The sequence below is a fragment of the Lagopus muta genome, chromosome 16 (genome assembly GCF_023343835.1).
Source record: "Lagopus muta isolate bLagMut1 chromosome 16, bLagMut1 primary, whole genome shotgun sequence".
Classification (NCBI taxonomy): Eukaryota; Metazoa; Chordata; class Aves; order Galliformes; family Phasianidae; genus Lagopus; species Lagopus muta.
In genome coordinates, this window is record NC_064448.1 from 8081302 (window position 1) to 8104054 (window position 22753).

At 40.6% G+C, this 22753-nt stretch overlaps 1 protein-coding gene across 11 annotated transcripts in view; it reads left to right on the top strand.

The window, feature by feature from the left end:
• Positions 1-22753, top strand: part of SULF2 (sulfatase 2) — a 137338-nt gene that overhangs the window by 111228 nt on the left and 3357 nt on the right. For 10 of the 11 annotated variants that reach the window (XM_048963261.1, XM_048963259.1, XM_048963257.1 and 7 more), the window contains 11 exons: positions 53-182; positions 9769-9970; positions 15690-15933; positions 17446-17542; positions 18759-18853; positions 19423-19482; positions 19883-20052; positions 20503-20645; positions 20862-20985; positions 22328-22358; positions 22644-22700. In XM_048963261.1, coding sequence (XP_048819218.1) covers positions 53-182; positions 9769-9970; positions 15690-15933; positions 17446-17542; positions 18759-18853; positions 19423-19482; positions 19883-20052; positions 20503-20645; positions 20862-20985; positions 22328-22358; positions 22644-22700 — 1353 coding nt within the window. The remainder of the gene's footprint in view (positions 1-52; positions 183-9768; positions 9971-15689; positions 15934-17445; positions 17543-18758; positions 18854-19422; positions 19483-19882; positions 20053-20502; positions 20646-20861; positions 20986-22327; positions 22359-22643; positions 22701-22753) is intronic. The other variant, XM_048963267.1, reaches the window with a different exon arrangement.

Here is a 22753-nt window from a genome sequence, read left to right on the forward strand (position 1 = left end):
TTAATGCAAAAATAGTTGTGTTTTTTGTTGGTTTTTTTTTTTTTCCCTCCAGTAAACTGCTGCATAAGAGGGAAAATGAGAAGGTAGATGCCCAAGAAGAAAACTTTCTACCCAAATACCAGCGTGTGAAAGACCTTTGTCAGAGAGCTGAGTATCAAACAGCTTGTGAACAGCTTGGCCAGGTAGGACAAGTGGCTGAAAGTAAGGACCTGGAGATGGGCGGAGCTTAGTATCTTCAGTGTGACATTGCCATTCACCTTGCTGCCAGTGTCAGCTTATAAATCAAATTGTTCACTTTGTGGCCTTTGCTCAAAACCATATTGCAGCACTTACGAGATTGGCAGTCAGGAAATTGCTGATTCAAGTGCCTCTCTATTGATTCCTGACTACTGCTAAGAGAACTGTCTCAGCTGGTTTTAACATTATATTCCCCAAATAGAATGTGGTTGGGATTCATTAGCGATGAGAATCTACGAGGGCTGCTCCACGAATAATACCTCCTACTTTATTATGTTGGCCTATGTCATCAGAGACAGACAGTGCTATGGCAGTAGATGTAGAACCAGTATTCTGTTCCGTTTTGTTGCTGCAAGACAGATGGCAGCAGAGGGACAGTCTGACAAAATGACATCTGATGGAGTGAGTGATGGTAAGGTGTGTCATTAAAAATGGCACCCATTGGCATTCATCAATTCTTGCTGAATATTAGTGGAGACAGAACATGGCTGTGAGCAGAGTGAAGCTGTGGGTGGTGCATTTCAGCAGTGGTCACAGTGACAGCAGTCACCTCTGCTGGTGCAGATTTGTATGAGCACTGCATGCAAGCTTTTGTCCATTGCTAATGATAATGCATAGCTAGTGGTGGGGTGACTGTGTTGAAAAATATAGTAGTGTTTTGTAGCTGAGGATTTGCTCTACCAAATAGTGTTGTTGTGCTCTTTGTATCTGTTGTAGTTTCTATGGAAATAAACAGGAGGAATTACTTTTGGAGTGACCTGTGTACAATGAACCTAACAAATTGGCCTCTTCCAAAGCTCCCTTTGCTTTGAATTTTTAAATTAACTCATTTTATTAGTTGGAATTACATGTAATAACAGAAAGCTAACATTCTGTGCACTCAATATATTCTCACTGTTAATGAAAATATATATATATAAATATAAATATATATATTGTGCAAGCACGCATGCTAATAGTAATGTAATTTCTTTTACACAACTTTTGTAGTCATACATTAAAATATATATTTTCACTTTGCATCCTGGTTACGTAAAAGAGAATTTAGGAAAAGTAGTATCAATACACGACCTCAGCCTGGGAAGTTTTGCAGCCTCACCAGAGAGCTGCAAAGGTACAGCAGAGCTGTCTCCGGCAACTCCACTTCTGTGAAAATTCCTGCACTCTCAGGTTAATTCTCATAATCTGGAAAACAGTGACATTTTCTCAGTGCCATTGCTTTGTCATCCAGGTACCAGTCAGAATAGCTCCTACCAAGGACCATAAGCACATCCTGCCTGTGGACTTGAGGACAAAGGGGTGAGAGTAGGTGGGACAACATGCTGATAGTGTGTGAGCTATTGGACTGGCATTGCCTCCTTTCCTTGCAGCTCAGAGGGCTGTCAGAGTAACTCTGTGGAATATTACCATTCTTGCAGACACGAGCTGAATGTCTCAGTGAAACTGTTTGTCAGCAATATGCTATTTAGGTGACACTAGTTCAGTTTCTGCTGTTGGAGGGCCAACTTCCTCCTTCTGGCTCTGCAGATCATGTAGTTCAGTGCACCAGTATAGTGAGTCCATTGTTCTTTAGGTGTTTGGATTCAATCTGTATCCACAAGCAGTCTCCAGCAGCACTCGTTCTCCTAAGATTTCTTTGTCAGATTCAGGAGACCAGGTGTCACAATGGCCTGTTTTTGCTAAAAGTCCTGAATGTAAAGAAGTACTTTGGTATTGTAGTTTGTTGTCATCAAACAGCTTGAGCTGAAATTGTAGGTGGCTGAGAGCAAACTTTTTTTTTTTTTTTTTTTTTGACTTGTCAACATTTGAGAAACTTCGGGGAGAGGTCTTTGTTTCTGCTACAGTGTCATCTCATGAGCTGCTTGGGGGAAATGCGGCTCTTCCTTTTCCATCAGTATTTTCCCTTTGAAAGATGTTTCAACTTGCTTTTGTCTTCATCTTCTCAATTATTTTGAACATTATTGTAAAAACAATGTGGAAGAGAGATTTCCAAGTCCATGTTGTTGCTGAGACCATCTCTATGCATAAGAATTAAGCTACAGTCAGGCTTTCTTACTGTAATTATCACTTGTCTCAGTTATGAAAAAAAAAAATAAGAGGGCCATGTATTGTCTGCACTCATTCACGGCTTATGTTTTCTTCTATGGGTAATAAAATAACTTTGGTATTGCCAGTCGTCAATAGATTCCAAAGTGAAGGTGTGTTAATGAGAGATGTGTGTGCTGCATCTTCACTGTCAGGAGGCAGAGAGGAGAATTGTTTTGAACAGTTCAGTCAGACATAATTGGAAGTGATAGGATGAAATTGAGCAAAAAAGATATTTAAGTTGGACATCAGGAAAAATTGCCTAACAATCAAGTCAATTAGGGTCTGGGAAGGGCTCTCAAGGGAGTCTCAATCCATCTAACCACAGCATATGTCCCAGTACTGTGTCTAGACAGCAGAAATAGCAGCAGATGAATATACTTATTTGAGGGTAAATTGCCCTAAATATAAGCGCACCCAAAAATTTTCAGAGTAATAAGAGTAACTTCTCAACTGACAAATGTTTGTTGTCTGTTTGCTGGTGCCTTTCACAGCCCTGCATAGTAAGTAGAGTGAGCACAAATGAGTAACATGCCACGGTCTTGGCTGAGTTTATGATACATACAGTGGTTGTATTACAAATGTCTCCTGATCCTGTAGGATACTCACTGTTATGCAATTAACAGTATACAGAATGTTCCATACAAGAAGTAGATTTTCATATCCAGATGAAGAGGAGGCTGGGTCAGAATGTGGTGCGAGCTTGGTGGGATTCTTCCTCTTGACTCAAACAAGTTTTGGGGGTCTGCACAGTCTGTGCACTGAGAATTCTGAGCACAGAGAATCTGAAATGCAAGTAGGAGATGAAACAAAGACTCAAGAGGGGATGATTGATAAGGGACAAGGACAGAGAGGTAAGGAAAGCTTTGAACGTGAGATGGAGAATTTGAAATTGCCCTTTGTGAGCATGAAAGCTTGTGAATGCAGTTCTGTCTCCCCAAAAACGCTCTTCCTTCACAAATCTCTATGACCCTCCTTGACCTATAATCGTTTTGATAAGAGAGCAGGATTATGAAGACGAGGTATTCACACTGTTTAAAACCTTGTTTCAAAGTCCATTATGGGGGATTTTTTTTTTTTTCTGGCAACACTAATGTATGTAAATTCTTCTGAGTGCAATGGGAATCAGCCTGTTGCCATGTTTTCTTTTTCAGTTAGTGGAGTTTGGGCTGTGTTAGTTGTTTGCATCCAACAAAGGGGACTGTAGGCTCAGATGAAAGAGCAGCTCAGCATTTATATTCAAGGATTTAAAAGAGATGAGTTCTTTCTTCCCACATGAAATAAAAAACGTTTATCCTGGTACCTAATGGCTTCCACACAAATTCTTTCTCTTCACTGTAGTTCGGCCTTTCATTCTAAACTGACTGGTAAGTGGAAGCTGACCCACTTTTATCTGGCAGCCTGCATTAATGTGCTTTGTGGAAGCCAATTACGATACCAGCGTTGCTCTGCAGAGTATTCCCAGCAACTCCACAGTATCACAACAACAGCTGCACAAAATCCCTCTAAATCATGTGCTGCCTTTGTGCACGTTTGCTAAACCTGCCGTACCTGCGGCACTGCTGAGGATGAGTTTGTCTGTAGCAGGATGTCATGTAGTACAATAACAATGCTAATTCTGCGAGGAAAATTAGTTGTCTGGATTTACATTATTTCCTTTTCAAATCCTTTTTTTTTTCCTTTCCCAAAATTCTATTTGTGTTTGTGTTTGATTAAAAAATAGGATTTTTCTTTACATAGCATTAAAAATCTTACTTTATGTGACAGTGTTCTTCAGGAGAAAATTCAAAGTATGCAAATTAGAATCACAGAATCACCCCGGTTGGAAGGGACCTCAAGGATCATGTAGTTCCAAACCCCCTGCCTAGCAGGGCCACCAAATGTACACATTTAGATCAGGTTGCCCAGGACCCCGTCCAAACTTGGTTTCCTGCTTTATTCTGCAAATGAAAGGTCTGTTATGTAGGCTTCCTCTGATTGCTTTGTTCTGTACCAGGGTCATGAAAAAATATTCTTTTCCTAAGTGATGTGCAGATGTCTTATAATGGTGGCACTTACTCTGCTGTTTCCCCCAGTTCTCTGACAAAGCGTGGAATAGCAGCAGTGCAAACTGTTGTGATCAATATGTGCCTTCCTACAGCAGTTCATAAAGTGGTGCCATAATTATCATTAGATTACCTGTTCTCTTTGTCCTGAGGTCCCCACAGCTTGAACTGAACTTTAGTCAAACTAGAAAACTAAGTCCGGTTTTATAAGGAATTTCTTTAAAATCCAGGAAGGTTTTTGACCTGTCTCTAGTTTCTCTCTTTTGTAGCTCGCAGGAATGTCCTGAGGTTATTAAAGAACTTTGGTTCTGTTGATAACAGTGAATCGTATCAAGCCAGCTACAATGCTGATAGTTTTCATGGCTCGTTGGGTGGATCCTCAGAGTTCCTGAATTCCAGCATGAGTTGCACATGCTCAGCAACTTTCACCATCTGTTTCTTAATCTGTGATTACAACAAGAAATGACTTGTTGATAACTTCATACATTAAAAATTTTATCAACCCTCCAACTGATAACATTAGGAGGCAACTAGCTATGGAAATGAACATCATGATTTATTAAGGGATGTTATTCAAGGATTGTATTCCTTATCGTGAAGTAACAAAACTGTTTTCCTCCTCTAGCTAGAAGTGGCCTATTATGATCTCCAGAGGCTATTTTACTTAGGGGTTTCTTTGCTTCATGTTGCTGTACAGATCCAAGTGATTTGCATCTCTTGTTAACTGAGACTGTTAAAGCCCCTGTCATTGTATTATTGGATGGTGCAAGAAGCTTGCCAAAATCTATACTAACTTCTAATAAAAACAAACAAAGCCTTCAAATATCCTGGCCAGAGTAACAGTGTAGCTCGGTTCAAAAGGCAATGAGCTGGAGATGGGGAGAGGCTGATTGGGAGTTGCTGGGGGCTCAGTGTGGGACCTCAGACAAATCAGTTCCCCTTTCGGTGCTTGTTTGCTTTTTTTTCCCTCCACTGCTCATCTGATTTCTGTTTAGGCTGCACTCCTTAGACTCTTCACTACCTATCACAGCAGTGGGGCTATTTGATACCACAGTCCAATTAATTATATAATTGTAATATTAAATTCAGCTGAATACCTGATTTTTCATTTATATGTTGTCCCAGCTGCCTCACTTCAACTACAGTTTGCAGCATAGAAAGTCCCCCAGACTTCCTGTTGATAAATTGTTCGTTCATCTTGTAGTTTTTGGATTTCAGTGATATGTAGTGTTCAAGAACTGAAGTTGAGCTGAGAGCCCAAAGGTCCTAATCTCCAAATTGGGAGCTGGTGTAAAGAAATGATAACCAATTGGAATGAGGGCCAAGTAGTACTGAACTGGAGTGTACAGGTTTGTGCAGAAAAAAGTTATCCTGGTACTCATAAATCAATTTAGGCTGGAAGTTAGAATATTTCTAGCTGTTAAGGCAGCTTGTTTTTACTTCAGCATCAAATGTGGCAACAAAAATGGGGTTCAGAAAACATCTGTGTAAACTGAAGATGTGTATTGCTGACATGTTTTTGTGGGATTGCTGGCAGGGAGAGAGGACTTTGTTATCCTGTTGAAACCTTGAATTCTAGAGTCTGTGTGGGAGGGAGCCTTGCTGGCAGGTAACTGATCAGACAGTTTCACTTTTCACTTCTCTGTGAAAGGGAATGGAATCTCTTCCTCTTAACAAAAAGAAGAACTGATGAGACACAGCATGATGATTTAGGTCTCAGCTGTGGATGCTGTATGTTTCTATGGGAATCTTTTCTTAGCAAGATTTGTGTGATCGGTCCTTTTCCCCAAAGAAAACAATGTCAGTTGAGAGAGATTCACTGAGGGAAACGAGTGAATGGTATGAAAAATCCAATGGGGAAAGGTCATGGCTATTTATTTCTGATTGGAGCCTCAAGTAATGACGTTGAATTAACATTTGTGATTGCTGTAGCAGTAAGGAGACTGTAATGCACACTAATGCAAAAACCATTTGATGATGACTGGGGCTGGGAAGGAAATAATGGATTTCTGACACACAGAAAAATGTAATGTGTCTTCTTCCACTAAGGGATCCTTTGTATGTTCAAGGTGAATAGTGTTAGCAGAGGGAAGCAGGATCTCTGTTCAAGCTGCAGCTGCTGTTAAGAGTCGTGTCTAGTAGGTACTGAAGTCCTAATTTGCTCTTGTTGATGCATACAGCAGATAGTTTGTGCTGGAGGAGGGAATGTGTGTATGAGCTGTCTTCTCTTTGCTTTTGCACTGTACCTTTGAACATGTCTTCTGTTCAGTAGTACTAATATTTCTGTTCTCTGATGTGCACACAAGTTGCAATCAGTAGCATGTATGTGAGAGTTTGGGTAGGATAGGGGATGGAGTAGAAATGTTAGAACAGGCCCAGCACAGTAGGTGGCAGAAAGAGCAAGCACAGCAGCTAACGTAGCCTGCCTGAAGATAGTGGGAAATCTCCAGCTAGAACAGATTTAATGATTAAACTAAAGGAATGTTTTGCACAATGTGAATTTGATGAATTTCAGTACATAAGTAGAAGCCACTTATTTGGTGGCTTGAGTAGCTGGTTCTGGAAGGCACTGGAGGAAAAAAAGAAAGGTTCTTCCTTTGGATTTTTGATATTAGCTTGAATAAAGGTTGTGGGGGAGCTTGGATTTTCCACTGAGTTTTAGTTTGTGTTAACGCATGCTCCTTTTCAGGATCTAGCTCGTGTGAGATATTACATGCTATAGAACTTGGAATGAGAACACGTCTTTCAATCTAATAAAGAAAAGACCTTTAAAGTTGGGGGTTGCCAACTAAGGGCGTTTTGTTTTCTTGTCTGGTTGAGTTAATCCACTGTTTATATATAATTACATTTTACTGCTGGATGGTTATCATTTTACCTGTAGGCCAACGTATCTCTGGCACTCCAGAGTTCCTCATATAGGAATTTAAGTATTTAAGTGATTACCTCTTAAAAAATATCTGCTGCCAGCTGACACGGGTTTCAGCATGATAGTGTGCTGTGCCCTAGAAACCAACGTTAAATGCCAGAATTCACAGTTTCATGTTTCTTGACTGTCAAGCAGAGATTTTCACAGTTCTCTTGCAACTACAGCTCCTTTCCCTAAGCTTCAAAGTATCTTGTGGAAATGGAGGTAAGTGATAGCCATGATGTTGCCTAGAGCGTTTGTGTTTCTGCTTACAAGCAGACTGGAATAAGTTGTAAGACCTAGATACGTCTGCACACATGCCCATATCTGTTTTGTAAGAAAAAATAAGAGCTTTTTTTTTCTTTTTACTTGAATTTCCCAGCTGGGCTCAGTGTTTGCTTCCGAAGTCATTTTTGTAGTTGTGCACTGCAGTTGTTCAGCAGTGGGCCTGCTAATGCATCCAGCATGCCCTTCTGGTAAAGCCCTAAGATACTTTCACTGGGCGTACAGCTGCCTTGGAGAAATTTAAGCTTCACCAAAAATAAAATGGATTCTTCCAGTTAACCTGAAGGGGAAACATAAGCATTGCTTTCTTGACAGGAGACTATAAATATTTTTGGGTTACACATCACAGCACTTATTTACTGTAGCTCCCGTTGTGGCATTTAACTTTCTCTCTGTTGAATCTTCGTTTTTGTGTATCAGACACTCCAGCATAGAGCTCTGCTGAGCAGAAAATGCAGTTTGTTCGTGTATTTTCAAAAATAAGATTCAGATGATTTGTAATGGGGCACAGCAACAAACATTTTAATGTCTCATTTTACATTTTTTTTATTGGAAAGTTTATCATTATAGTAAAGTAACTTTTACTTCAACCTCAGTCTGTGCATCAATCAGTGTCAGGCTTTTATAAAACAAATGTAAATGATTCAGCAATTTATTGTTCAGATTTCAGTTCTACACTCCAGCTAGGTAAGTGTATCCTGCTTTACAGATAAAGGCACTCTAGCAAAGATGTCGGATTGAAATGTTTGATCGCCAGTGTCACATCAATTTCCTATGATTCCTTGTGCTGAAAGTTACGACAGGTTTGTCTGCATCCCTGCAAGGCTTGGATCATACAGGAGTTTGGACATGATGTCTGCTGCTAAGAATTATAGCTCAGGGGACCTGACATCCAGTTTTCTAAGGAAATGACTGGACATACCATAAGCCTCTTTTAAATGAGAATCTCTTTAGAATGTAGATAAATCCAGTGTAACTGGGCATTTCACTTCTGACTCCCATAAAGTTCTCTATAATGAAAGCACAGTGAAGATACTGTTTTCTTACTTAGCTGTCATGCAAACAATGCAGTGAATTTCAATGCAAAAAGGAAGGCTTTGTTCCCCAAGCCTGGGCACACCTCTCTGTGGGAAATGAAGTGACTGAATCTCCCGCATAGAGCTGTGGGCTGCTGTAAAATGTCATCTCTCTTGGGAGCTGTTGCTGTTTTTTATTCTGTTCTTTTATTTGGAAAAAATCTCAATATTCCAGTGAGTCCTGGAGGTCACAGCTTAGGATTTTATAATAGGAAAAAAAGAGAAACACTTCTCAGGGCTCTGCAGAAAGCTGTGGTGTTTCCAAAACTCTCTTTAACACAATAATAACTGCAATGTGATTTAAAAATAATAATAATAATAAATAAATATATATATATATGTATCTAAAATGCTAGCTGTGTAGCTAGTAGAATGTTGATGAATAAAGGTAAAACTCTTTGCCAGATTAAAGGTGGCTAAATTCCCTTGCCCTTGGCACAGCTCTGACAGCAGCACAAAGGGATCTATAACCACTTTGCTTCAGGTTTTGAGTAACAAAAGGAATCAGATTAGATTAGAGATTAGATTTTCTCCAGTTTTCGTGGAAAAGGGAGGGGAATATCACTGTAGAGGCATCCAGTGCAGCTCACCATTGCTGATCAAGCCCAAGGGTGTTGAATGGGGAAAGATTAGTAATACAAATGCTGTAAGGAGGCTTACAGGAAAGGTTCTTTCTTTTGTAGAGTAGTATGGGATGGATCTGAATTGTACACAGGTCTGGAGCTGGTGCTATTCTAATAGCTTGATAATGGTATAGATTCCTGCCAACCTGTCAAGCAAACTTGCAGATATGCAAGAATTCTTCTCAAACATATGGATAATATGACTTGGGCTTCCTTGTTAGAGAAGCATAATTGGGGAAATATGGCTTTTCAACTGACGCCTCCCTGTGTTTAGCTGTAGCATCAGATTTGTTAAGAAATTCCCATTGCTCTGTCTCCAGGAAACAAAATCAGAGGCACACAAAGTGTGTTCCAGAAAAGTTCTCTTTTTGGTTTTAAAATGTAAGATTACAAGAAATCTGTTTTGCTAATAGGGGATGAGTCTTCCATACCATGTAACTCTGACAGGTTGCTGGAACAATTAGACAATGCAGAGTTGAAACAATCTTTTAATAACCACATCTTCCTTCCAGAAATGGCAGTGTGTGGAAGATGCCAGTGGGAAGCTCAAATTGCACAAGTGCAAGGGAATGATGAACTTGGCAGGCAACAACAAAGGCACTTCCAATCTTTTGCCCAAGTACTACAGCAGGAATAGTGAAGACTGCAATTGTGAAGAGAATGAATACAAGCTGAGCCATACAGGACGGAGGAAGAAGCTCTTCTCCAAGAAGAGTAAGTGAGCTCACTGTATTTTCTTTCTCTGCCTCACAAAACTATAAATGTTCACAAACACTCCCAGTTGTCCCGATTTTCATGGATGTTGATTTCTACAGATGTCATTGAAGACAAGCATATTTGCTGCATATCTCAGTATGAAGCAGTGTGTTTTATATCAGACAATCAGATTTGAAAATGTCTCAGTCTATAGGAAGAGGAGTATGTTTTAAAATAGTGTGCTGTGTTTATTTCTTTCAGAAGCAGGAAATGCATTACGCAACCTGAAGTGGTGAGGAGCTCATCCTTACGTAGGCTTTGAGAGCAGCAAGTACACCAATCCTCAATATGCTGCAGTGCTTGGGGCTGTTACTGCAGTAATTTATATTTAATAAGGATTTGTGTGCTTTGTTACAGAAGCTGCTTCTAACATCCCTTCCTTGTGCTGTCAGCAGAGCTAACTTTTAACCAGAGATCACATCCAAAGGGGATGTCTCTGATTCTAGTCTCCTTGGCACAGATCAGGCGCTTCTTCAGAAAGTCCATTCCACTGGCTCTGTTTTAAACCTTAGTCAGACTAACATCTATATTTGAAGTACCTAGTCTAATTATAGATTAAAGAGGCAAATGGCAGCACAGATTACCATTCACTTGTAATGTTTCTTTCGTCTCACTCCACAAATACAGAGCCTTAATTATTTAGCAGATTAGTCTTTCTGTATAATGACATGGCACAAGCTTCAAACAGAGAGTTTAAATTGATTTTCTTCCATTATATTTGCCTAGCAAGCTGATTAGTACCTACTAAGCTAATTTTTAGTTGAAAAAAAATTATTGGTTCCAGGATGAAATTACTCAACAACACTTGCAGTTTAAACATGTGGCACAGCAGATAATCTTTAAATAACACCAGAACTTGCCGTTCAATTAACTTTTTTTTCTTAAGACACAGAAAAGGAAGTTCAGTCACAGGGAGTCAAATAACAGCAGATCGAAGATGCTTAAATGGGAAGAGGAAAACAATTTAAGTGAGGGCAACATCATGCTATCTGATAATACTTGACACTTACCTAAGTGCTTTTTATCTGCGTTGTGCTTACTAAACATTAACCAATTTTCGCAACGTCTTGGAGAGGTGGTTAAGTGTATAATTACCTTTAGTTCATGGATTAAGGAGATCGAGGCACAACTTCAGGGTTGCAAAGATAGCTTTAGCGGTGGGATCAGAACACTTTCTCAGTATGTTCTGCTTAGTGCTTTCACTGTCCCATTCATCTCACTTTTCTCATTGACCATAAGGCACAAACTCCTGCCCACATCCAGGGTGTGCCATACAACAGAAGAGGTTGGCATGGGCCTGTTGACACAGATTCTTGGGTTTGGTGTTGGCTGTTCTTTCACGTCTGCTTAATCTAACAAATGACACTGAAAACAAATGACCGCAAAGCAATACAAGTTAACATACCAACATTTTTCTGTGCTTACTTAGAAAGCTGGCTCGCTGGATTGCAAATGACAACTTGAATACTGATGGTGTGCATTTGGATTTTTATGACCTGTTTCATGAGGCTTGGGATAAAGTGCAGTCTGTGCTGGGTTCTGAGGGCATCTTTGGAGTCTGCTGTTCTGAATTTGATTAGTGCAAGGGGTTATACTGCAGTATTACCTGAATGCCAGCAAGTGCTAACCATGAAACTGAACAGTAACTAAACAGAAAAAGGAAATCTCAGACAGGTTGTGCCCATGTCAGTGGTTTAGTTCATAGCAGTAGTGTAGTTTTGAAAGCATCCTATTGTGAACAGTAGAGGTGAATTTGTTATGTTCTAATCTACATTGGCTGCAGAAAACTAAATTGGATGCCCTGCTTCTGGGTGCAAACTCATAACAATACAAGGATTGTTTTTTGGAAAGATACAAACCAGCAATGCATGATGGATGTGTGGTCTGGAAGAATGGATTAAACTGCTGAGTGAGGGGCCAGAGCACCAAGCGTTCTGATAAAATGAATTTGTAGTGTATGCATGGCCTGTGGTCCTGTGCACCGTAATGTGCAGCGGGCATGGAGTACTCTGAATGGAGCACATTAATTGCCAAACAGGGCCATGCCATGGACATGCTGTTTGGGACAGTTACACAGCTCACCTACACAGCTTTGATGTGTTTTGCACAGCAGTGTTGTTCTCTTGGCTGTGCTATTATTTTTATAAAGTGATGAAATAAAGCTTTGTGATGGGAAGGAAGCTGAAAGTAACAGTGAGCTCTTAATAGACAACAAATAGCCAAATGTTTGTTTTTTCTTGCTGTAGATTTCGCCTCCTCCTCCTGTGATGAACAAGTCATCACATTAAAGGAGAGGAAGGATGATAGGCCACACAAATTTGTGCAGTGTGTACAAAGAAGCCAGTGCATTTTTATTCCTATTTTCATGTAATTTGTTTTGTTTTGAGGTAGTCTCAATACGACAGCAAAATGACTTTCTTTCTTACAAGTACCTGAACACCTGAACAGCCATTACTTTTAATGCGTTTGAAGCAATTTTTATGACAGTTTTGAGAAACTGAATGTAAGAAAGCTTTTGGAGGTTGTTTGGTTTAATTTTTGTCTCTCTTTGAGATATCTAAGAACACAGATTCCGAGTAAGATTTATAGAAACCCCTAGTTAATGATCAAGTGAAGCCACTGCTGTGCCTTTGTCCATATTTCTGGACACCTGAGATATACTCAGAGATTTGAGTCCAAATGCCTGATTTTACTTTGAATTTATCAAAGAAAAAAGTCTGTGCAGAATTTTGTGAAAATACGTAGACATAACTGAGAATATAAAGCAGGAACCTGCGTGCCCAGAGCAGGACTTTTTCCTCATGGCCCATTGTTTCAATGCAGAGTTCTTGCAGAATTTTCACATACTGCCTTATTCCACTGTCACTGTGCTGGTGACAATATTTTCATACACCAGATGCAAAACATCTACATAGAATAAATGGTAAAAGGGAAGCCCTGGAACTTTCTGTCTTCTGCTCACTTTCCTGCTGAGCAGTTGTGTTCCTGCTTTGGAGAAGGTGCCTTTCGGGAGTTACAGTTGCTCACAGTTTTCTTAACCATCCCTCAGATCATTTCCAAATGATGTCAGCATTAAATCATGAATTTGCAGCTGCAAAATAAGTAATAAGGCTCGAGTTGTGGGGAGAGTTAAATGCAAACCTGAAGGCTGATAATACAGCATAACCTCACTTCATTCAGTTGAACAATAAATTCAGACACTGCCGTTCATGTTTTCACCAGGTAGTGCTGAAACCTGAGATGTGACCAAGAATTAGCTGTAGAAAATCAAGGGTGCTTGAGTCCCTGGATTGTCTGGGGAAGTCTGGGCCAGAACAGAGCACATCCCTTCAGGCTAGGATGAACACAGGTATGTTTGTCAAGTGACCCAGGAAGGCAGGGCAGGGTGAGTGTGGCACTGAGAGCAGCTTAGTGAGACCAAACATCAATAATTTGAATGAGGGTCATAGGCACATTGGGCCAAATATTTAACAGACTTAGATCTACTTTCTTTGTGAGTTGTGTACACAGTTAAATGTAGGGTAAAGCATAACCCTGGGGGAAGATTAAGTGGTTAGAGGTTGGTAGCTCTGCCTGCAGGGGCACAGCACAGATGAATGTGGATCTCACTAAATATTTTAACTACTTACTCTGAAAATGATGGAGTTTGGTACCAATGGCAGCATTGAGTCGGCGCTGTGGCTGTCGTGTGGTAACGAGGCAGCGAGCCTGTGAGAGTTGTCTCACTGCCGAGCAATTTGTTCTTGGTGCAGCTGGGTCAGGACTGGCTGCAGGGCAGGAGGAAGCGGCTCCCGGTCCTTCAGGGGCATGTGCAGACAACAGCTCCCTGCAGCGCCTGCTCAGGGCTAACGTGCTGGATTGGTTTATTAGACTTGGAAGGAAGGTAAATTGTTGGTTGGAAGAGCTTAACAAGATGAAATGAGGGAACAATCAAAGAAATGGGAGTTTACGCTTTGAGTGTAATTGTTAGGGTGTAGCTTTTTGGAACTTCCTCCTACTTCTGAAAAGATAGGAGTTACTTTCTTGTTTATTCAAGCATTTCCTGAATGGGTGCCTGGAATAGAGCTGATATTTTGGTTTTGGTGGTTATTTATTTATTTTTCCCTCCAGCTGTGACTCACCTCGCTCGCTGTCAGCTGTAAACTGTAACTACAGGTGGAAAATGTGCTGAACTGGGCAGTCCAGCTGGTGTTCTACTTCGTATGTGTGGTACTAACAAGTGTTCAGAGCTGGACTGTAGTTACAGGTGGGAGGAGATGGTTTTTTCTCTTTCCATGTCTACAGAATGGCCATTGAGACCACGTGATCCATCTGGATTTCATGCAAGGCATCTTGAGCGAAGTTAATCTGTGCTGATGCCAAATATAAATATTGCTTTTGTCAGTTTTGGTTGTTCTACCTTCCATTCTTTTTTTGTCGTCTTGTTTTGCTGGGAAGTTTGTCCTTGAAACTCTCTTCTATGGAGTTTGGGATTACAGGAAATGCTGCTCTTCTCATTGGGCATGTTGCTTGAGTTTTCCCCTTACCAGATTGTAGAAGAAAGAGTCAGTTCTGTTCTGCTGAGGTGTGCTGTGCTCCAGCTTTGTGTAAAGGGGAGGTGACCGGAGGAACCAATACTTGCTTCCAGTAACATCTCAGATGATTCCAAACCATGAATACAGAGCACAGAGTCAGGCACTGGGTAGGGAGAAGACAAGAGGCTCTGGTACCTTCATGGGCTTTTTTCTCAAGGAGAGAGATGATTCTGCGTAATTTAATCTGATGAGTAATGAAATGAGTGGCGTGAGGGGTCACTTTCAACGAGCAGGAAACGCAGCCAGATGTGGCCTGCATAGAAATACAGATGTGGATTAGACTCCATATATTCATGCCATTGCAGACCAAACAAAATAGCAACTCGGGGGCATTTGGGCCAGGACAGAGAGTTTTGGAAAGCAGTAAAAGGCAAAAAGATCAGGGGGAATCTCATACTGTGCAATGTCAATTCATAGCAAATGTTTCTTTTTGCTGCAAACACAGAAGCAAAGCCTGAGGGAGTGCATAGCACAGGAGTGTGGTGTTTAGCATGGAAATTTGCTGTCTGGTCTGTACACGAGGAAAATAATTGCAAATAAAAGAATGAGATGCTGATAGAGGTAAACATTCAGATATTAATCCCTCCAATGAAAATCAAGAATCTTATCTTGAAGAAAGAGAATGGAATGGAGAAAAGGCTCAGGCTGACACAGGGAATTCTTCCTGATGAAACGTGAGACAACAACCTGGGAAGTGCTGCAAGAATTCTGGCACTGGAGCATTTTGCAGTAGTTAACGGGAGGCTGACCTGAGACCCGCAGTCATGATGAGTTCTTAAGGTCTTACTGCCATCTAGCGACTTCTGGGGGGAAGAGCAGAGTTTCTTTGAACGAGCTCAGAAAGTGATGGCGAGATACATATTCTTTTCCCTCTGCCATCCTTGTGCATTATATCTGCCTCTCTCCTGCTTTAAGAAAACCCATCAATCCGTGCAAAAGGTGGTGAGGTGGCACCCAGAGGAAAGCTGCAACAAACAGCATTTGTCAGCAGGTTAATTCCAATGTCAAAATATAGGCAGATTTTTTTCCAAGAACCACAGAAGACCAAATTGTACCAGGCTGTTTCTTCCCCTCTTAATCCTCTTACTTCTTTCTCCATGCAGAATACAAACCAAGCTATGCCCGGAATCGCTCTACCCGCTCTGTATCCGTTGAGCTGAATGGGGCTGTTTTTAACTTGGGTTTAGAGGATGGATACCAACCTGTCTTACCAAGAAACATCACCAAGCGACACAAGATGCAGAGGGCTGTTCTTCGTGAGGAGGAAGACAAAGACATGGCTGAGTACAGTGGCACTGGAGGCATTGCAGAGTACACAGCCCCAAACCTGATAAAAGTGACACACAGGTGAGCACATGTGCTTTATTTCTATATGCTTTTGCTCCTTCAGTGGTTGCTTTAAATAAGTGGATGTATTAACTTTTGATAAGCATACTGTGCCCCTTCGGGATACCTGGTCATAGTTTCCTATCATTGATTGCTTTGTATTTCAAATACAAAATCAGTCCTGAGGGTAGCAGCAGCTTCTCAGAGCTTCCTGTGCCCAGTGCTAGGAAAGGAAAATCTGTGTTACTGATGAAGTTGGGTGAACCATGAGCCTTGGGAAATGGGACATTGAATAGAGCCTATGGAATTATCTGGGTTTTAAAGACAGTCTAATAGCTAACAGTCTGTTTTTCAGTTTGCAGATCTAGGGGTTGATGATGCATCTCCAACTGTGCTTAGTTGAATTACCATTTCTGCTTCTGAATTATGAGAAAATCCATCAGTGACTACTGATGATGTGAATTAAATTCTGTGATGACTAACTTGCATAAATCTGTGTGAGCAAGTTAGCTGTTGAAATATGTGGTTTCCATTTGACTTCATTTTACAAAGTTTTAAGAGACTTGTTGATATAAGGAAACATAGCTGGGCTGACATCAGCAGAGTCCTCAGCTTTTTTGAATACGCAGGATTTATAAGACACTGTTTGTGTTTTTTCTTTTGGAACCTGTTGAGTTAATTCTTTGCTGCCTTGCTGGGTGAATCCCAAATCCATAAAAGGAGCTGGTAAGGAAATTCTATGTAATCCTGAGGGGTGCCCAGGAACACTTGCAGAAAAGAAGGCAGTGGGACAACATGTGTGAAGTGCTTTAAAGAAAATAAAGGAATATTGAAGAAACCTGAGCTTCAACTTAAATAAGCAATCAGGGTTAAGGGCGTGCTGTTTGTTATTCCCTAATAATCTAACCAAGTACACCTGTCAAGTGTTTTGCCTTTTTTTCCCCCTTAAATCTTAAAACCAGGACTGTACCAGAAATTACTGAAATGTAAGTCCTCAGCGTTGTCAGATGCTATTTTGCCTTTGAAGTCAGGAGGTTATTTGAAAAAGTTTATTCCTTTTGTAGAAAATCTTTTTTTTTTTCCTTTGCAGTATTATAGTAAGTCTTACAAAGAAGCACGTTTTCCTTGCTCCTATCCCTGTACTGCTGAATTATGCATAGGGAAATTGCTCCTGAGTAATGCTTTCTGTACTTCCTAGTTAGTAGAGATGAGTTACGTTCACAGCCTAATGAATAAACAAGAATTCTGTGCAGCACAATTTACATTTAGAAATGAAGCAGTCAACAGGTCCTACTTGATAGGAATATTTTTGATTATTCTTTTTTCTTTCTCAAAAATTTCCACGGCAACTCCAACCCAAGCTTCTTTTCTGCCTTGTAAGATATTCTCCTATTCTCTTGAATGAACATTATTTTGAATTCTGCATGTCATTTCCAATCTGACTTCTCATCTGTCCTGGAGCTGTGTAATTAAAACCAGCTGTCTGCACTGTGCATTTATCTGCTGTAGTAAACACTGTTTCTCCACGGCCAGGTGCTACATCCTGGAGAACGACACCGTTCAGTGTGACACTGATCTGTACAGGTCACTGCAAGCTTGGAAGGACCACAAACTTCACATCGACCACGAGGTCAGTGATGCTGTCGGTCACGCATTTTCAGTGTGTGATTTTAGCCCGGTCTGTGGGCTGATAGGATCGTGCTGTGTGTCTGTCTGCCTCTGGGTGTCTTTGTCCCTCCCTGGAACCTTTTGAACTTAGTGGCTGATTTCCGAACAGAGATGCCATAGGTAATTAAGTTAACACAAGTGGGGCCTACTGTAATCTCTTACCAAATCACATAAATTCTCAGCAGTCCTACTTAAGAACTTGCTGGTCCCTTTCTGTGCTACCTATTGACATATACTAAGGGAAATAAATTCTGAAAATCTTACTAGCTCTGCTAGAATTAGAAAAAGGCATCTCAGTATCACCATGATCTTCCAGTTCTTTTTTAGTTGTTTAGAAACTGTAAGCTAAGGGCCTGAGCATAGGTTAGAGTGCCAAAGAAGATGAGATCACTTCGGGTCCGGCTGTGTTTCTGATTTAGGATCACAGGGCTGCATTCTTTGTCTGTTTTTCCTGACCTCTCTGTCATCTGTCTGTGCTTCTGCAGTCAGTTATGTACTCCCATCAGATTTATGGTCTCTGATGTCTGATGGTAGTTTTGCAGTGACTTCATTTCTCACACTGGAAGACTTCTTTTTTCTGTTGTATGAGGAATTGAAGCAGAAGCCTGTAATACCTGCCTGCATGGAATCAGGCTGTGCTGTGTGAGAGCTGGGTGAACAAAAGCAGGAGTTTCACTTACTGAAGAATTAGGTGGTTAAAAATAAACCATGTGGGTGGTACCATTAAATTAACTGCTAGTGCACGTGCTGTGTGGCCAGCCATTGCCATTGCCAGTGCTGTGTGAAATGATGGAGACTTGATACTTTTCCAGACTGTCTGAAGAGGGGACCTACAGCACTCCCCATCCCCTGCTCAGGTTTGTAGCAGGCCGGGTAACCTTTCTGCTTTGCAAATGTGCTGACGACCTGAAGAGGGAAAATCACAGTGGATCACCTGTATCCTGAGGCTGTATGGCAGTCCCTTCTCCCTCCAGTGCCATGTTGTGCTTTCACCTTCTGTCTGCAGGTGAATTGTAACCAGAAAAGATTCCTCCTGGCTGCAGTTTGCTTTCAGAAATGTAGATAATCTGAAAATGGGAGGTGGGGAAACAGAAGCATTTGGTGGCATTGAGTTTGAAAGGATTAGAATAAAATTAACATGCTGTATTTTTATTTAACCTGTGTTTTCCATTTTTTAGATTGAAACTTTGCAAAATAAAATAAAAAACCTGAGGGAGGTGAGAGGACATCTGAAGAAGAAGAGACCTGAGGAGTGTGACTGTAATAAGATAAGGTATTTCTTGTGTACTTCTGAGTAGTTATCTGTACTGTGCAAGTGTAGCTGATCCATGCCTTCACAGGAGGGGTTAGAATCTGTTTTGCTAAGTTGCCTCCTGTACTGTTGCCTAATGCTTTCTGCAGCTGTCCCTGGTACAAGGCCCACCCTCTGCCAGCAGAAATTCAGTTGCTTTTGTGCCAAGTGACGATGATACAGAAGATCACATAAAATGCTTTTAAACCAATTAGGTGTGCAAGTAACTGAAGTTGCTTCCGTTAGATACTAGAGATCAGTATCTTAAGCTCTGCAGCCCATTTTCTGAAAACTTGCTTTCCACTTTCAGTGGACACATACTGCAATTCAGTAGTGGGCCACCAGGTGTCACAGTGCACAAATAATGTAAGGAAAAGAGAAAATGCTTGATCCAGTCCAGCATGGCTGCCTTGTATTCACCACATATTCCTGTTAATAAATAGAAGGGAGAAGTGACACCATCTTAAATCTGCTTTGATTTAAAGTGAAAGTGTAGCATGAACAGGATCGGTTCTCCTGTTGTTTATCAACAATGTTTTTTTATTTTCCAGTTACCATTCAAAACACAAAAGCAAACTGAGGCACAAAGGATCTAATCTTCACCCTTTCAAGTAAGTGAAGGTTTTCTCCTTTGAAACAGAAAAAATGCGAGACAGTAACATTTGGTCTGTTCAACAAGCCAAAACTAAGCAGAAGTGATACTTCATTTATCCTATGCTAAGAAGAGTACAGGTATCTGGGAAGGGAACCAAGCCCATGGTAGAATGTTTCTAAATGCACATCAGAGACTTCAGGCAAACCCGTTAAACCCCTTAGGCTACATTTTTTTCCCAGTATGGTGGAATCGCAAGGAATAATTTCCAGAGCCATTGGGAAGAGAAGCCATTCGTTTAAGAAAACAGCAGTTCTTTCTTTCCTTAAAGCAGCTCATTTTATTAGCTGCTTCATTTTTTTTTTAGGTGTGTTCAAGTGTAACAGAGTCAGCATGACCCTAATGTTTCATGTGTGCAGGAAAGCCCTACAGGAGAAAGACAGGCTGTGGCTGCTTCGAGAGCAAAGACGAAAGAAGAAACTGCGCAAACTGCTGAAGAGAATAAAAAACAATGACACGTGCAGCATGCCGGGCCTGACCTGCTTCACCCATGACAACCAGCACTGGCAAACCGCGCCCCTGTGGACACGTAAGGATACATCTGACTGGATGAGTTAGGAGTCTGGGAGTTACTCACATCAGAGGCACACCGTTTTCCTCCTACTAAATAATCTGTGTTTCAGTGTTGGCAAGGGGGGAAAAAACAGCAACCAGAAAGCCCAGTAACTGTGTTTGAATACCTACAACTATTGCATGAATGAGACAGTACATACACAGTACAGTGTTGTTATCTCAGCAGCTGGAATGTATCCCAGCCAGTGAGGACAGGGAAAACAAATAGCCAGACACTCAAATTAGCTGTATTCTGAAAGCTAGGTATGCATAGAACAAGAAGCTGATGGTGGGAGGCATTCTCTGCTTTAGAATTCAAGAATGACAGAGTAACTGCCTGTGAATAAAGCAGTGCCATAAACAAAAAAGTACTAAAATAAGCTAAAGCTGGCAACATGTAGCTTATGTCTTTGTGTTTCATTTGCAGTGGGTCCTTTCTGTGCTTGTACCAGTGCCAACAACAACACGTACTGGTGTTTGAGGACAATCAACGAGACCCACAACTTCCTCTTCTGTGAATTTGCTACTGGATTCTTGGAGTATTTTGATCTCAATACTGACCCGTATCAGGTACCTCATCATAGTATGGCTCTGGAAATGTATGAGTGTTCTTCACTGATGATGTGCTGAAATAGAACAGTATTGGTGCAAGATATTACGCATCAACTCATGTAATATGATCTAGCTTCTTTCCTGCTGGAAACAAATGACATATGTTCCACATATGGAAGCTACTGAACTACAAAGCAGTACCTGTTCTCTAACAAGAGCCCCCATGTATTGCAGCTCATCAATGCAGTGAATACGCTAGATAGGGATGTTCTCAATCAACTGCACGTCCAGCTCATGGAACTAAGAAGCTGCAGAGGGTACAAACAGTGCAACCCAAGAACTAGGAACATAGATCTGGGTAAGTGCTTCTCCTGTTATGCTCAGAGATCAGCCAAATAAATGAATCTCTTGCTTAACCGCATGAAATTTTCATAAATTGGAAGGATTTTAGAATGTATTTATGCTACTCATGTTCTGTTGAACATGACTGCATGAACACATTTTTGTATGGTTTGTTCAATTTGTGATATGTATCAGGTCCAGAAACTCAAAAGGTGTACTTGAATACTGAACTATGCAGCTGCTGAAATGCAGGGAGAAGAGAGGAGGAAAGAATAAAACTAATGACATGAGTGAAAGAATACCTAATAGCTGCTTCAAGTTTGCAGGCTCATGGGATAACCAAAATTGGAAGGGATTTCTGGAGTTCAGCTAGTCCAACCTGGTGTTCACTGCAGGGTCAGCTCTGAGGTCAGACCGTGTTAAGTCGTGGCTTCATGAATTTGGATCTTGAAAACCTCCAAGGACAGAGACTGCACAATCTCTGGGCAATCAGTCCAGCAGCTGAGTTTCAGCATTCCATATGGAGACATAATTTTTATAAATATTTATTTTAGAGACAATACAGTCAGGCAGCCTTGTTAAAAAGTGGCTTAGCTTTAACCTCAGAATGCAGAAGAATACCTAAGCTGGTCAGATTTCCCCTGTGTTAGTGCAGGGTTGTAAAATAACAGCAGATCTAGGAAGAGAGGCACTGAGGAATGCATTATGCTACCAAAAGATGTGCTCTTCTAACTATGCCTTTATATTTCACAAAGAAGGAAATGAGTATTCTTTTTCTAGTCTCATCATTTCTTATTCCTGAAATCTTTCCTGGGTCTACAAAGAAATCATCTGGCTTATACTCTGTTGTTGTTGTTATTTTTTAAGTTTAGCAGCAAGATGAAAAGTGCAGGTAATTGCATTCTGCTTTTTAAACTGCATATCTTGTCTACCCCTTAGTGCAATTAAGATGACTTAAGAAATGCAATTAAAAATAAATAAACGTGCAGCCATTAGAGCTTAAACTCCAAAGAACTCCAAAGTCACTCCAAAGAACAGCGTTGTCAGCCTAAGTAAGTCCACAGAAATCCAGTGTTATTTCAGGTCTTATTTAGTACACGTATCAGCTAGGGCTGCATGTTTGAAATAACAGGTCTCAGCATTTAAATAACCACTGCATTACATTTACAGAAAAGTTTCAAATTTACCTATCATCTCAATTTACAACCTATTTTTCTTAGAATAAGGGATTAAATATTAAAAATAAGAGTACTAATGAACATGTTAATATTCTTATGTTCTTCTTTAAATTGAGCTTTAACCTATATCTTATCTGTTGCAGGCTATAGTTAATAACGTGTTAATTTATTTTCATCTAGGACTCAAAGATGGAAGCTACGAGCAGTACAGGTACAGATTTTAAGATACATACAGTTAAATGATTGTTCCTACATACCACCTTCATGCTAAAGAGTCAGGAATCCAGGATTGGGAACCATCTAAAATTTGCAGTTTTTCTATCAGTTAGCTTAAAACACTGAAGCTACTTCTGTTGGAGTGTTACAGCATGTTCTTCTAATATTTGCAGCCAAAATTCATGCTAAACTCTTCTCTTTCCTCATCTTTCTGACTGTAGTGCTGGTGGTTTTCTTGGTGATGGTTAACTTTTTTCTCCTTTTACTGCTTGAAAATTAGGCAGTTTCAGCGTCGAAAGTGGCCAGATGTGAAGAGACCATCATCTTCTAAGTCACTGTGAGTTGGGAGCAGTTCATGAGAAGCATGAGCTTTTACTTACCTTTTCTTCC